Source organism: Mizuhopecten yessoensis, unplaced genomic scaffold (assembly GCF_002113885.1).
Source record: "Mizuhopecten yessoensis strain PY_sf001 unplaced genomic scaffold, ASM211388v2 scaffold9871, whole genome shotgun sequence".
Taxonomy (NCBI): Eukaryota; Metazoa; Mollusca; class Bivalvia; order Pectinida; family Pectinidae; genus Mizuhopecten; species Mizuhopecten yessoensis.
In genome coordinates this window covers 27,199-42,901 of record NW_018408264.1, presented here as the reverse complement: position 1 = coordinate 42,901, position 15,703 = coordinate 27,199, and the positions used below count along the sequence as shown (strand labels likewise).

At 35.5% G+C, this 15,703-nt stretch overlaps 2 protein-coding genes across 2 annotated transcripts in view; one reads left to right on the top strand and one right to left on the bottom strand.

Moving 5' to 3' along the window:
- LOC110458949 (membrane progestin receptor alpha-B-like) lies at positions 1–7,149 on the top strand. The gene is made up of 2 exons (XM_021510941.1): positions 1–285; positions 3,965–7,149. Exon 2 carries the CDS (start codon positions 3,972–3,974, stop codon positions 5,013–5,015), a length of 1,044 nt encoding a protein of 347 aa, XP_021366616.1. The 5' UTR covers positions 1–285; positions 3,965–3,971; the 3' UTR covers positions 5,016–7,149.
- A 94-nt stretch (positions 7,150–7,243) lies between these two features.
- Positions 7,244–15,703, bottom strand: part of LOC110458950 (neuronal acetylcholine receptor subunit alpha-2-like) — a 14,970-nt gene continuing 6,510 nt past the window's right edge. Inside the window, exons 2-4 of the mRNA XM_021510944.1 lie at positions 11,563–11,699; positions 9,215–9,363; positions 7,244–8,374 (exon numbers count right to left, since the gene is read on the bottom strand). Coding sequence (XP_021366619.1) covers positions 8,017–8,374; positions 9,215–9,363; positions 11,563–11,699 — 644 coding nt within the window. The 3' untranslated portion in view covers positions 7,244–8,016. The remainder of the gene's footprint in view (positions 8,375–9,214; positions 9,364–11,562; positions 11,700–15,703) is intronic.

Below are 15,703 nucleotides of genomic sequence, written 5' to 3'. Positions count from 1 at the left end.
ACTCACATCACGGACAAGTATAGGATAAATATGAATACACAGAGGAAGCAGCATATGCTACTTCCGTTACATCTCATTTGTTTCTAACGTAAGCCGACAACTCTCATAACCTGTCAGGAAACCATTCGAGTGTACTGCTCAGTATAGCATGACTAATCCCAGCTTGTTAACTTATTTACTATATATCAGCAAACAATTACATTGGATACCCGTCAGTATGACCACAACAGTTAATTTAAGAGGGGAAAAGTGATGTCGCACTAGGCGTCGTTCATGTCTTCGCAGGTAAGAAATAGCAAAATTGAACGATAACTTTGTAATTGTATATATGTACTAATATTTATGACTGAACTATCCGGCCTGAAGATCTATAAGGAACTTAGTGTCTAAACTTTTTCTTGATAACAATAACGGCTCCAACTTTATGGATAGCTCAGCTATAGGTCGACACGATGGAGGCACGGTAGTCAAGTGGTAGGACACCGGGCTCGTGACTGGAGGGAGGCACGGTAGTCTAGTGGCAGGACGCCGGCTCGTGACCGAAGGGTGGCGGGTTCGCGTCACGTCATCGCACTGTTACTACTCATAGTTTGCTAATGTTCACTTTTATGTTTGAGTATATGTGAAAATAAATATTTTATTTGGTTTATACTGGGATCATTTTTGAAAACAATGATTATTCTTTTAATTCATCAGCATACAAAAATTCCAAAAATTGTAATTACAGTCGGAAAATGAGCCACAGAAAAAGGGTTACCCTTAAAATTGGAAACCACGAGGTTTTCACTAAAAAGCTTAAATTGAACAAAACTCATCCGAAATAAACAGAAACTGTTTAAGTATCGAGTGTGACGCCCATGAGCATCAATTACAGCTTCACAACGTCTGCGAATGCCCCGAATGAGATCGCGTATCCGGTTTTGTGGGATAGCGTTCCAATCAGCTACCAAAGCTGTTCCCAGCTCCTGGAGCGTTCTTGGCTGAACATTTCTGGCAGAGAGAGAGCTGTCTGTAGTATGTCCCAGACATGCTCGATAGGATTTAGATCGGGCGAGTGGGCTGGACAATCCATTCGTTGAATAGTCTCTTGCTGTAGATACTGCTCAGTCTATGTGGCCTAGCATTATCGTTCATAAGGATGAAGTCAGGGTCTGACATAGGCATCAAGGATTTCATCGCAGTAAATCCGGGCCGTAATAGTACCATTATGGAAGACATGCATGTCTGGAAGGGTTTCCGTTAGTTTGGAAACGATTCCACATTCTTGCCATCACACTTTGAGACACCCAAAGGTAATTGCAACCTGACGTTGAAACATGCTAGCTTGCAGCATTCCGATGCCCCTATTCATTTCACCGTCATTTCACCGTTGTCTGGTTCGTTTTTGTGCCGTATTAAAAAAAAACACGCAAAGAATATTCATCAAATTGATTTCTTCAAGTTCAAGTTTGAGTTCAATTTGAACAACGCCTTACGTAGCCTAGTTTAGCTTTCGATAGGGGTGAACACGTGGAAAAGCGTACACACGCTTTTATGGTTGATTGAACACACCCACACAGGACGATTTGGAAGGCTAACATATTCGCCCAAACAGTACAGAAGGAAAATATCCTTTTAACATTTTTATTTTCAAAATATAGGTAATACGTAGCAAAATGTGAGTAGTATATTTTCGAACAAGATCTTTTACTACGCTTGTTCCAGTCTACTCAGCTGTAAATGAGTACGTGGTTGGGCAGTGCTAGAATTGTTGAATGCTGGCTGTGATTGCCTGAATTGCAGTATATAGTTATAGAATGGGTATGAGGGAAATAGCACATTTATGGTCCCCCGAGGTGAAAAACTATTTCCCGAGACGGCGAAACCGTCGAGGGGAAAAGTTTTTCACCAAGGGTGACCATACATTTGCTATTTCCCGAATTACCCGTTCTATAACGAACAAATTATTAATGGCAATTTAACAAATACATTTATTTATTCATTTCATTTTGCAATTTCAAAGACTGAAAGAGAAAAAATTACAATTGGAAGTACTGTATGCATCGTACTTGATGACATTTTCATTTCTAACATTCAAGAAGTGTTTTTATAGACTGTATCTCATAGTCACCATTGTTTTCCTACCATATCTAGATCTTGTCCTATCCACATTTTTTAAGTTCTGCATAAAACTTGCGTGTCCTTACCGCTTCCGGCATTCCGTTTTGTTAATTAAGTTTGAACAGAATTCACCACAGTCTTTATAACAGCTTTTGTATTTAAGGTACGTTTAGCGTGCTAAATCTTCTGTAACTCATCTCTCTTTACAACAACCGAACGGCCTTCATCGGTGGCCATTTTCACTGGTGTCATTTGGTTCACGAGCGTCACGGAGAAGGTCCCGCCTACCAATGTTTTCATTGGTTGAAATCTTATAAGCTCCACCTACAAATATTCATTGAATTAGTCCTCTTTCTGGCAGAGAGTAGTCCTTTTTTGCAGGGAGTAGTCCTCATTTGGGGAGGGAATAGCTCTCAGATGGAGATTTAAGGGAAATAGAAGGTTTTATCGTATTGTTTTTATATAGGGAAAACTCAGTAGAGGTATAATATTACCGGCTGTATACTCCCCAGGGAGTTGAGAAAGATAGTGGCTAGTTGCAAAGGCCATATATAAGCACGGATGATAATTTGATAACCGCTTTGAGACGACCTACAATCTAGGTTGTGATAAAGTGGTATATAAGAATTTCGAATAATTATTATTATAAATTTTATTATATATTGTTCTGTTCTTATTCCTAGACAGACTCTCTACAGCTAGCCATGCACTGACTCAGTCTTTGTAACAGTTGTTTATCAGAGGCCCTTATCAGTCCTCGGCATGTATACTTTCTATCATTTTGTATCTTATCCTTATTATGTATCAATCAGAATCATCAACGCTGTGGAGGTAAAAAGCTGAATTTCCTTAATTGAACAATTAATGTTTTCGATAATACCTATATTTTATAAATATGTTACCGTAAGATCATCGGCCTATCGCATAATAAGGAGCTTATTTTGTCTGACATCGTGCCTTGCTTCCTTTCACAGTTGAAAATGGCAGTGTGCACCATTGCTGACGAAGACTTTTTTTTCTGATTCTTTCTGTTTAAATTCCGTCTTAATATATGTATTTGTAATCACGAAAATGTCCAATATTTGACACACATGGGCTTTAACAGGTAAATAAAGAAGACAGAGAAAAGGATTTGTTTTCTTAATTTGTTTGATTTTGTTTCTTGTTGATTTTTGAATTTAGGACAGATACTTGTACTGTAACGTAGTAATGACAGGTACACTATTATGTTAATGATTACCCATTTGATTGTTGATAATACTACATATCATTAGTATTGAGAGCAACATCAGTTGGTACGGATAAAGGAATGCTTATCATTTGAATTGATAAATTGACATGTCGAAATGTATCTCTCTCACATGTACAGTCAATATAGATAAAATGTAAAATGCTCCATGCACATTGTCATAATTGTAACGTGACAGTGACAAGATCAAAACTCGATTTAAAGTTGTTAATTTTCATAAGCAAACTTACATATATTAATTTAATATTACTTATATTCCGTATCATCCATTATTGCGAATTGTAATCAAAAGTAGTGACGCGAACAAAGGCAAAAAGTATTCATGTGCGATACGTCACAGCAGGAGTGACGTTTTGAGCATATTTCAGTTCCCTGCTTTGCTGTATTGGTGCGTTTGTAGTGTCATTGTGTGAGAGGATAGGCCTATGTTTGACATTTGTTTTTGCGAAAAAAGGTCAAATTTCATTTCAACTAAATGTATTTGTTGTCGGCGGTGCAATATGTTTTCTATAAATTCGCTATTCCGCAAACCAATATATGTACTACTACTACTCGTACACTGAAAGTGACGATTTCCCGCGATCTGCTAATGAACCATATTATATATAATTATAGATGCATCATGACGACTGAGAAGAAAATCACTGACCATGTGAACGATTTCTCGGATTACGTGCGCTCTTTCTTCTCCGAGTTTCTGAAACTGCAGCCAACACTTCACAGAGACGACGTTCATAGCGTTTTTCACGAACCCGCCATCGTGAAGTACTACAGACCGACAAATCAACCATGGCGGTACTACCTGATCAGCCTCTTTAAGATTCACAACGAGACCGGCAATGTATGGACTCATCTGATTGGATTTATCGTCATGTGGGTTGCTATTGGAAACTTGTTCATTAGCTATGACGTGTGGACGGAGCGTCATTCGTGGCCTATGCTAGTATTTGGATTGTGCTGTATGGTGACAACAATGACTAGCACATGCGTACATCTGCTCCACTCTAAGTCTATATATCACCACTACAGTTTGTTTTTGATAGACTATATTGGGGTCACAGTATACGGATTTGGTACAGGTATACAAACATTTTACGCATGCTCAGATATATACACGTACGAGTACATGAAATCAGTGTACCTGCCGATACTGACATTGGTTACCTGGATAAACTTCATAGTGCTTTGTCTCGCAAACGTTCGATTAGGCAATAACGATTGTGACATCAAGCGGAAGCTGGTGATGATTGCAATGCAGCTAGTACAGGGCATAGTCGTTACACTTCCCATTGCAGCTCGTTACATCCGGTGCTATTTCAACGACACATGTCTTGTTTCCTCTCTTTATCATTTATCGACTATTTACATTTTCCTCTTCATAAGTGCTTTCTTCTTTGGAAGTAATTTTCCGGAAAAACTCTTCCCGGGTAAGTGTGATATCCTGGGTCAAGGTCACCAAATTTTCCACGTGATCAGTGTCGCCAATCAAATGTGGCAACTTCATTCTATGCGACTCGACCATTTCTATGGAGCTGCGGATCACACAGATCCCGACATTGTTGTCATGTTGGCGGCATTACTTGTGCTTTTGCTGACAGACATCATGTCTTACGCGTTTCTCAAGAAACTTATCCCTACTTCTCTTAAAGATAAAAAACAGTCCTGATGTGAAGGAAGCAATGAATGTGTATCCTTTACGATAACAATGTAGTATACAACACTCTTCGACGCAATGTTTGAATTTGAATTACGGCACAATATTTGTGCTTTGAGCATACTTGAAAACTTTGTTGCTGTTTTTTTTCCATTAATTATTCATGAAAAAAGTGTTTCATTGTCAATGATTAGAAATAAATAAGATTAATTTTGGAGTTATAAGGATTTGTATGGCCTAAACAGTAGTATGAACGCAGTTTACAACGAACATATTCAATGAAGCGCCATACTATTATGTGCATTGTCAACTGCGTTCATACCAGTGTACATACGCTATTGAAATGAAAATCAGTTTTTACATTTACATCCAACAAATGGTTGATATGCTGTACGAAGGAAAAACTGTTGGAGAGGGTTGCTACGACCCCCGTACCACTGCCAACACACTATACAGGTATTGATATCGGTAAGGTTTTCAGGACCATCGTAACGTAATCAGTGGTGACCGTTTGTGTTTGATAAATAGATGAGATAGTATACACTATGGTGTATTCAGCTGGATTCAATTGAGGATTCACACAATCATCCTCATACTTGATAAATAAAGCACAAAGGCCAATGCATATAAAGGAAATAGTGGCATATAAACACGCAGATCCAATCATATACATTTAATAGAAATACACACGTATCTGAGTAAAACAAAAAAACATTCCTGATTTTTTATCAAGATCGTCAAGTTTTTGAAAGTCTGTAAATTACATTTAGGTAGAAATTTTGTTTCATTTGTATGTATTAATCAGTATTCTTTGTGGCACATGAGTGTAATTATGCACGGCTAAATAGTTCCATTGATTATTCATGAACATCGATCATGAAAAAAAGAACAATCAAGTAAACAGAAAGTAGACAATTTGTACCTGCTTAGTAAATATGAATTTAAAACATGGCAGAATATTTGATCGGATAAACAAACCCGTAAAATAAACGGTACACATTTAAAACGACCAGAAATTATAATTATTTTGTTCACATTGTAATAAAAACTAAATATGCATGATGGAAATCACTCCCTGTCATCTTGAATTTTCAACTACACTATCATAACTAAATTTTCAATACCAAGCACAAAATTAGCGACTCTAGGTCAACGATCGGTCATTCATTTTCTCAGTAGGTTACTAAACCTTTAATCGCTATCTGTGCCTAATTTATCGCTTTGTTGCTGTTTAAAATTATGTGTTTCTGATTAGCTGTGTGCTATCGACCAATGTATTACGTAGAAAGTGTTTTATCACTTACTAACAATTTGACTGCCAGACTTACTTAGATTTTGCAATGTGCGATGTGGTGTCCATAATGGTTCTATAATGGTGTATTTGCGACATTTTGCTATTTCGTTTTTATTTCTGCGTCGTGATTATAAATCAAAATGTCACTGTTTAGTCCACGGAAAATATTGACATAATATGTCGCTAAATTGTCGTTCTCGTCGAACTTTTCATTACGTTATTCAAACAGCTATCTTAGAATATTTTTGATTTGTTTTTGTTTTTTGTTTTTTCTTCAAACAACCTGCAATAGATTTGAAAGACGCAGTCATTACGAGTGCGTTATGGGGTGTAGTGATTTTTTTATTTTGGTGTGTCCGTTGTTAGTGTTTCTGGCGGTGGCGGGGTCGCTTCAAGGATATCATTTAAATTTCTGTGTTTATTTTTAACACAACTTTCGATTAGATTTGGTTTGCTCTTAGTGGGGGACAGAGTTCATTTCATAGTATGCAATTATTTTCATGATCATTATAGCAATTAGTGTAAGGGAAGACGGACAGTGTCTCATAAGTCTCACAGTGGACTGGATGTGAGGGCCATGAGGATGACTTATTTTCTATGTAATTGTATAAGTGTACCCTGTACATGTGACACGTTAATAAACTATTTGAATTTAATTGAATTAAATGTTAATTTATTTATAAAGATGTTCATTAAGAATGTCATCTGTTAAAAAAGTTTGAATTGCTGGCTATAAAAAGAAATAAAATATTTTTATGACTAAAATGACAAAAATGTTATAGGTATAAATGCCTGTTATTACTGTACAATGTACCATATCTATATTTATAAAAAATATGAAACCCGCTTATTTCATGTATGATGGCTATACAACAGCGGCTCACACGTGTAAGTGATTCAACGCAATATCAATAAACTCTTTGTGTATTACAACAAACGTCAAGGATTGCTTGCAAAGTAAGATTTATTTAAGAAAAAACACAGAAGGTTTGAACAATTGTGTGAAATGACAAGAAAATGAGTATAAATGACAGTAAAGATATTCTGATGGTAAAACAAAACAAGATATACGTATTGTTCTTGCTTAAAAGGCCATCAAATACAGACTTAACGAACATATGATCGGCTCATAAGTGTGTGTAAATTGGATAAGGTACTGTTGAACCACAGACACGTATTTTTGTGGGCATTTGAACATTAAATATAAGCAAGATTATGTGTTGAACGCAACACAGGTGCCCGTTGTTGGTGAATTGACTTAAATTGAACACAGAATTGCAGGATGGTGATTTGAGACACAGGTACACGTTGTTGGTGAGTTGAACCTGACACAGGGGTACGTTTAAGACAGGTTGAGCCTTGCACAGGTACACGTTGTTGGCAATGTAGCAAAACTGTCAATTCAATCAATACCACCATATTAGTCTTTTGCATACAAAGAGTAAATTGGTATTTTCGAAAATGAACTTTTTATGTTTACCAAATTGAATTGTTCTATTTTTCTGAAACGAGAACATGCAGTTCTGTTGGTGGTGTTGTCTCCGTCTTACCTTTGACGATTACGATATTAGTAGTGAAGGTGGTGCTGTTGCTGTTTCCGTCGTTAGTATAACGGATTGTGTTTTCTGATGATGGTGTGGCCGATTCGATGTTGACAGTATCGCAATTGTTCGTAATGATAGCGCTGAGGTTTCATGTTCTCTTCCGGTACATTTCTGTCTAATCACAATGGTGGCGATGGTGCTTTGGTTTCAGTTCCAAGGTGTAGGCTAAATGTGCATACTCTTCTGGACAGCAATCGTAGACCAAACTATGTCGGACCACAGTTGAGTTAGATATTTCCCAGCGCTCGTTTTCTGTGTAATCAGACAGGTCCACTACCCCGCCGGTATTTGCTAAGCCCACCTTATTCCCAGAGTACGTCCAGGACCCGAACTTGGCCGTGCAAGTGTATATCTCCTCAGCTCCCGACGACACGCCACAATATAACACAACTCTTATGGGAGGCACAACCGTAACTAAACCCTTGTGATTGACAATGGCACGCAAGTTATTTATCATCAATTCCTCATTTTTGCTGAAACAAAGATAATTATTATGTATATGTAGTTGATGTAGATGTTACACAAAAATGTTGACTTAAGGATCCGTATTATTTCGTGCTAATTCCTACAACGTTTTATCAAATTATCAGATTATTCATCCATATTTTATGGTTTACACTTTATAAATAACTTTTTTTTTTCTTTCATGAGAATGAATGAAAACAAATGTTTGAATTCAAAATGTAAATCTAGTTCCACATAGACTGACGTTCTGAAACGTGACGTTAAGTCGATGCGACACGTGACGCCATTTGATTAACATGTCAAAATATGGATTTCCTCTATCGACTTATGATAATCTATAATTATCTAACGAACTTGCTGTGAAGCTCTTCCAAATCCTGTTAATCTTAAAAATATTTGTCCTGTTTACCATACTTTACTGATTTTTTTTCTAAATAAATCATCTCATACGGTATCTAGAAACCCTACTATATTTATTGTTGCATTCGCGATGTCATTGTCTACTAAATTCCTTTTATCCCCGCTTAACGTGTCCTGTTTTTTTTGTCTATGTCATCGATATTTTTATTATGAATCATACTACAGGCTAACAACGACATACAGTAATTTCACGAGTACAAGTCAATTTGACGCAGGTAATGTTCCACACACATGTATATAGTACTCTTTTTTAATTTCATCCATAGAATTTTTTATTTGTTTTTATTTATGCATATTTTTGCTTTTGAATTTTCGATTGAAATATTTTTATCTTAATCTCATAGAAAAAAAAATTCAAAGCTTAAATAATCCCTACTTCAATATGACTTGCAATTGTTAATACATGTATAGTGACACGATCCACTTACAAGTTCCAGGAGACGATATCTGGAATCCACAGTTGATCTTGGTACACGTTGGTAGAGGTCACGTTATTGTAGTCTGACGGGTTCCATGTCAGACGTGGATCAGTCCACATCATCGATACCCATGCATCAAGTTCAAGTCTGCCATGTTCCTGTCAACGACGTAAAACAAATCGTACTAACGTATTGTATATTCTACCACGTCCATAAGTAAATATTGGACTATAAACAATGTTCGCACTGTGCGTTCCCCGAAACCTTCCCCGTACGCAGATGTAAACAATCTAACAGTGTATGACTTGAGCCTATTTTCACCGAGGGTACACGCGTGCATGTACATATCTCAAGTTTTACAGAGATCCTTATTACATGTAAAATTGCACAACATGACCATTGGCTGCAGCGCAAAGAAATTATGACGTCAGCTGTGACATCGGCTTCTTGAAATGAAAAAGAGGTATCGCGTGGCAAATGTTTGCAAGTGCAGACTAGCCTAATTTGATTAATTAGACTTTATAGATCACGTTGACTAACAACAACATTCGACTACAGTTTTATGCAGTAGAATAGATATTTTCCTCAAACCAGGCCGTGCAATACGTTTACCCCAAATCAAAGTTAAGCATCGCTGAAAGGAGAACGCGTACCTGAAATTTTATTCTTCTTGTGAACGTTTATTAATTAATCTACATAAAAGACTCAGATATGACTGCAGTTCCTAATGCTCTGACCTTAATTCATTAACATAATCCAGTCGTCGCTGAATGTACACATTCTCATGCTGTAGTAAATGTGGAGCATTACTTGCTGAATGTCCAAGTGTATTTGTAGAACCCAGAAATACCACCGGAGAAAACTTTCACGTGATTTTAATTCAGATGATCTAGTTACTTATTTACTGTTTATGGTTCCTACATTTTTTGTACATCGTAACTTGTTGCGAACAAATATTTCATTTTATGTCAGCTCAAGATTTTTTTAGCATTCAAAACGTTTTATTAATCAATGTTAATATAAGCTAAATGTAGCTTCTTAGCTTTGTGATACAAAGGTAGGTAGAGGATCGCATTTAACCAGCTTTGAATTCATGAGAAAGTCAAGAACTTTTTGTGTGTACGTTTAATTTCTCTAAAGGCTCCTGTAACATCAAGCTATCATAAAGTTGGCAAAGATGTGGGCTAATTTCGAATTTATGAAGACAAGCATAATTAAAAACACTTGACTTGAATTGCGCTTTCATTCACACGTGCAAAACGTACATAATAATAGACACATTATGTAAAACTTACCTCATACCTAATTTTGAAATATTTTATTTTGCTATCCTTTTTGCTTTTCTCCTTAGCGGCAGTTTGTTAAAATATATATACTATTTTCTTTTACGGAAGAAGGCGATTTTTGTTGTTGTGTCCGATCCCACTTTTGTTTCGCAAATATAATGTTTTAATATAGTTTAATAGACGACGGTTATGATATATAACGCGGAATTAGGCACGGGTGTTGGCTTTCTAGTTTGATATTTGTTGCAGCTGTTAAAATTGTAGCAAACTGGTAATAATCTGCAATAGCATACAAGAAATTTGAAACTGTTGAAGAAATGGTTCCCTGGTTACTTTTCAGAAGTAATAAAAGAGAAAATCTCATTTCCGAGAGAAAAGATTAGTCAAAAACATATAACTATTTTGTTACCAGTAAGAAATGCACTAGCATTCACAATTATATAGTAAAAAAAAATGGTAAAATGACAATTGACGACATATTTATATTTTCAAAATGCTAAAATTAACATTAAAAGAAAAAAGTACGAAAGTACAAACACCACTTGTTCTAAGACAGCGGTCACTCTAAAACTTTTATTTAAAATTCCTTAGTTGTTTAGGAATCCCAAATCCTTGTTTTTAGAACATTTTGTAATTCTAATTTTACAATAATTAAAAAAAGCACGAACACCATTATGTCTATAAATCAACTTATTAATATGTTCGTATCCGATGGCGTATACGTAAGCACTTATCAGGTTATTTAACGAGTCATTTGGCTAGGCGACACCATGTTACTTACGAAGTTGTGGATTCTTGTTTTTGTTATTTTATATATCAATAAAACTTGTGAAAAAAACAACAACAAAAAAACTGTTCAACGTTTCATAAACTAAACTATTCTGTATATGATTAAATCGTACCAAAATTGATAATTCCATTCGTCTTAACTTTTGTCATCAAAACATGAACGATTCACATTAAAATGAAACGAGTCGAGAAAAAAAAAATGTTCGTATCCGATGGCGTATACGTAAGCACTTATCAGGTTATATAACGAGTCATCTGGCTAGGCGACACCATGTTACTTACGAAGTTGTGGATTCTGAGCACGGCGAGGCCATGCTCCACATTGACTACGGGTTCAGCCGACGTTCTCGGTATAACGTTGTTGTTATATCCCTTCATAAGGTCGGTCACCAAGGCGCTCTCCAACAGGCAATGGAAACCTGTGAAGAGAAATGACAGTCGTGTCCATAGCCTTTTTATGATACGGGTCCACAAACATATCTGACATTTCTATAGAAAAACATGAATTTAAAGTGTGTATGCCTTTTGTTATTATATCATGCCAAACTAATGTGTTTGATATACACTTGCAATAGGGACAGGTTAAAACAGAAACCAGCAGTTCGGTTGTCAAACTAACCAGGTAGTGTGTTCAGTTCAAAAAAAATTTCAATAACCACTCATTAGAAGGCACATAAGAAACCCCCAAATCCTGCTGGAGGCTTCACATTAGACGTCTCTCTCTCACACACACACACACACACACACACACACACACATATATATATATATACGTGTGCGCTATATCGATACAGCAAACCTGCACAAGTTAGTATGATAGCAAAACTGTATTGTTATGACCACTTATTCACTTCCACCACTGTGACATTTGTGTTTAGAGAGTAATTAATTATAAAATAAAAAAGTGTAGTAACGATGATATGTTTAGCAGTACCTGAACATATATTAGTAATACCTGAACATATATTAGCAATACCTGAACATATATTAGTAATACCTGAACATATATTAGCAATACGTGAACATATGTATTAGTAATACCTGAAATATATTAGCAATACCTGAACATATGTATTAGTAATACCTGAACATATATTAGCAATACGTGAACATATATTAGCAATTCCTGAACATATATTAGTGATACCTAACAATATATTAGTAATACCTAACAATATATTAGCAATACGTGAACATATATTAGCAATACGTGATCATATGTATTAGTAATACCTGAAATATATTAGCAATACCTGAACATATATTAGCAATACCTGAACATATATTAGTAATACCTAGTATTTAATTAGTCATTTCTAGGGAAATAAATCCGCAAGTCAGAAGCCTACAACGCCAACCTGAACCCTACAACTTAAAAACATATTGTTAGCCATAAATTCTTAGTTACAATGCATAGTACGTATATCACTCTGACAAAGTATGAAAATGTCGGCCTAAAAGAAAGAATTCGAGTTGTAACTGTAATTGCCAACGAACCAGAGGCCAGACAGCGATGTTGTCCAGTTGAAAAGAACGGCAAGTTTGAAGGACTATAATACATCTCCAGTCGAACGAGACCAAACAATAATAACATTTCGACCAATCAGGCCAAGGTGGTCAAGATGACCAGCTGAAAAAAGGAAATCTACAATAGAGTTTGCAGTTTCATAATAAATCTACAAAACTAATAAACATGGAACAATATTCAAATTTAGTTTCGACCGATCAGAAGAAATGTCACGTATCGGCTATATTGACATTTTTGAGGACCATGTGGTAGATAAGCCTTTGGCTAAACATTTCATCCTTGCTAAATAAAGTTTTATTATTATTATATTGACCAATCGAAAGAAGAAGAAGAAATGAACTTCGGTTGAGGACCTTATGAACATTAACGTTTGAAATAAATTGCAGTTCAGTAGATCAATTTACAACTCCGCAGCTAATGTCCGCTCTAGTGACAAATTTAAGAATAAGAAACTTTGATTAAGATCTATATTAAGCAGAAAATAGTCAACACAAAACGCCCGTGCGTGGATGATAAAGCAGTATACAAAATATGGATAATACATCGATGTATGCTTTTAAAAAGGTCAAAACCTCCAGTAAGGTAGAAAACAAACGGACAACGGCAGCTTATCCAACTATACTAATAAAAACATTTGTCTTTTGAAAGCTATCACACGAACAGTTTTAAATATATTGCGTCAGACTTGGATGACGGACGCATGGATGCAGAAAGAAGTTTTGTTGCTATTATTTCTTCACGTGATAAAGATTTTATTTATACCACAAACCTTCATAAAATTAAACAGTCAATTCAACAATACTATTAAAGACTAAAGGAAATATAGTACTAGTATAATATTAGCTTTGCAGCATTAATCTATTACTGCTTTTGATGATTGTGGGTTTCATGGCTGCAAGGGAGCCACACCAATATGAAAAAATATATAGGGCTGACTCATGTGTAACTATTTCAAATGTAGATGTTAAACATGCGCAAAATATGAACACATATCTACATTTCCAATGCTATTCCCTATATAAACACTGCCAGAACAATTTGAATACATAGGGCTATGAACGCAATCGTATCGGTGTGAATAACGTTCTATCACTTTTAGGTAACACTATAGGCTGTATCCAAATATTTAACAAATTCGTCGATTTCTTCGTCGTTTCATAACATTTAAATGTACATATTTCGTAGCCGAAACGGCGGTGATTCTATCGTTGCCCATTCGTGTATGGTTTACACCTTAGTGTACATACATTTTGAATTCTATAATATATCAAGACATTTATATCAGAATGTGTAAAATAATGGTAACATTTCTATCAGATATGGCGGCAAATCAGGTGCTGCAGTGCATAGCGCACTTGCCTTTCACCAAGGCGGCCGGGGTTCGATTCCCCGATCGGACGTGAAAAGGTTGGTGTCATCTGCCCGACCACATGGGTTTTCTCCGGGTACTCCGGTTTCCTCTCACACTAAGATTCCCCCCGCACTAACATCCGGGCCAACAAGAGTGATTAATATAAGTTGAAATAAATTATTTCATAATTGTTGTAAATGAAATTAAAAAATTATTTAAACAAAAATTAAACCACTAAGTGTACGGATGACTCGGTTGTAATTTATAATTTAGTACAAAGAACATGCAAGGTTTAATTAGTTGCATCTCCTAATTACTTTGTTTGGGGGTTTCATTTCCTCACAATAGCTTTGGTCATGTATGAAGACGAGTGCAAAGGGAGACAACGCCAAAAGATAAGAGAGAAAGGAAGTGATAGGCCTATATATCCCAAGTGTTGCACTGGGGACAGCAGATCGATTTAGTTCATTTTTCAATGTCTCCCTGAAGAAGACACAGAGGAATGACCCCGATTCTGAAGGGGATGCCACATAAGTGACCTCTCACAACATGCAGTTTGATGTATACTGCAGGCCTATTCCATGGCAAGCCACATACATCAACATTTATTCAAGGAGCAAGGTCGATCCCGAATTTCATAAAACGTTCTTAAAATCATAAGATATCTTATATAGAAATTAAATGAGATGTTATAAAATACAATGTATAAAATAACCCATATACTATATAAGATATCTTATACAATGTGAAATCTCGTCACTAAATAAAATATCTTATATTGGACGAGATGTTAACAGAATGTCAAAAGCCAAGTAACCCCACCCGGAATCTCTCGAGGATCTAGTACTAGAAAAGACAGTAGGCTTGCTGTCAACACGTTATCCTGTCGCCCTAATGTTCGAGCCCACCTCAAGGATGCGTGAAATGGCAGCCTATGGCAAAAGCCAAGTTGTCATTTATTCATGGAGCAATGTTGATCCAGTACTTAACCAAATTATATAATATTATATGAGATATCTTGTAATTTATATAAGATATCTTATAAACATATAAGATATCTTATTTTAAGTTTATGAGATATCTAATATCTTTTATAAGATATCTTATATACTTTATAAGATATCTTGTAAAAGTTATATGAGATATCTTATAAAAGATATAAGATATCTTGTAAAAGATATAAGATATCTTATAAAAGATATAAGATATCTCATAAACCTTTCTTTATAAGATATCTTATATAATATATAAGATATCTTATATCTTTTATAAGATATCTTATATAATATATAAGATATCTAATATCTTTTATAAGATATCTCAATTAATTTTCTTTATAAATATCTTATATATTATATAGGATATCTTATATATTATATAAGATATCTCATAAAAGATATAAGATATCTTATAAAGAAAAGTTTATGAGATATCTTATAAAGAACGAGACTCTCGCGAGATCGACAAAGAAGAAATGTTTGAAAATGACTGCTCCCGTTGTGAGATAACGAGTCCGATAAACGGGAGCTGTGTAAAACTAGCTT

Coding starts and splice junctions, on each gene's coding strand:
- LOC110458949 (XM_021510941.1), top strand. CDS start 3,972: ATGACGACTGAGAAGAAAATCACTGACCATGTGAACGATTTCTCGGAT.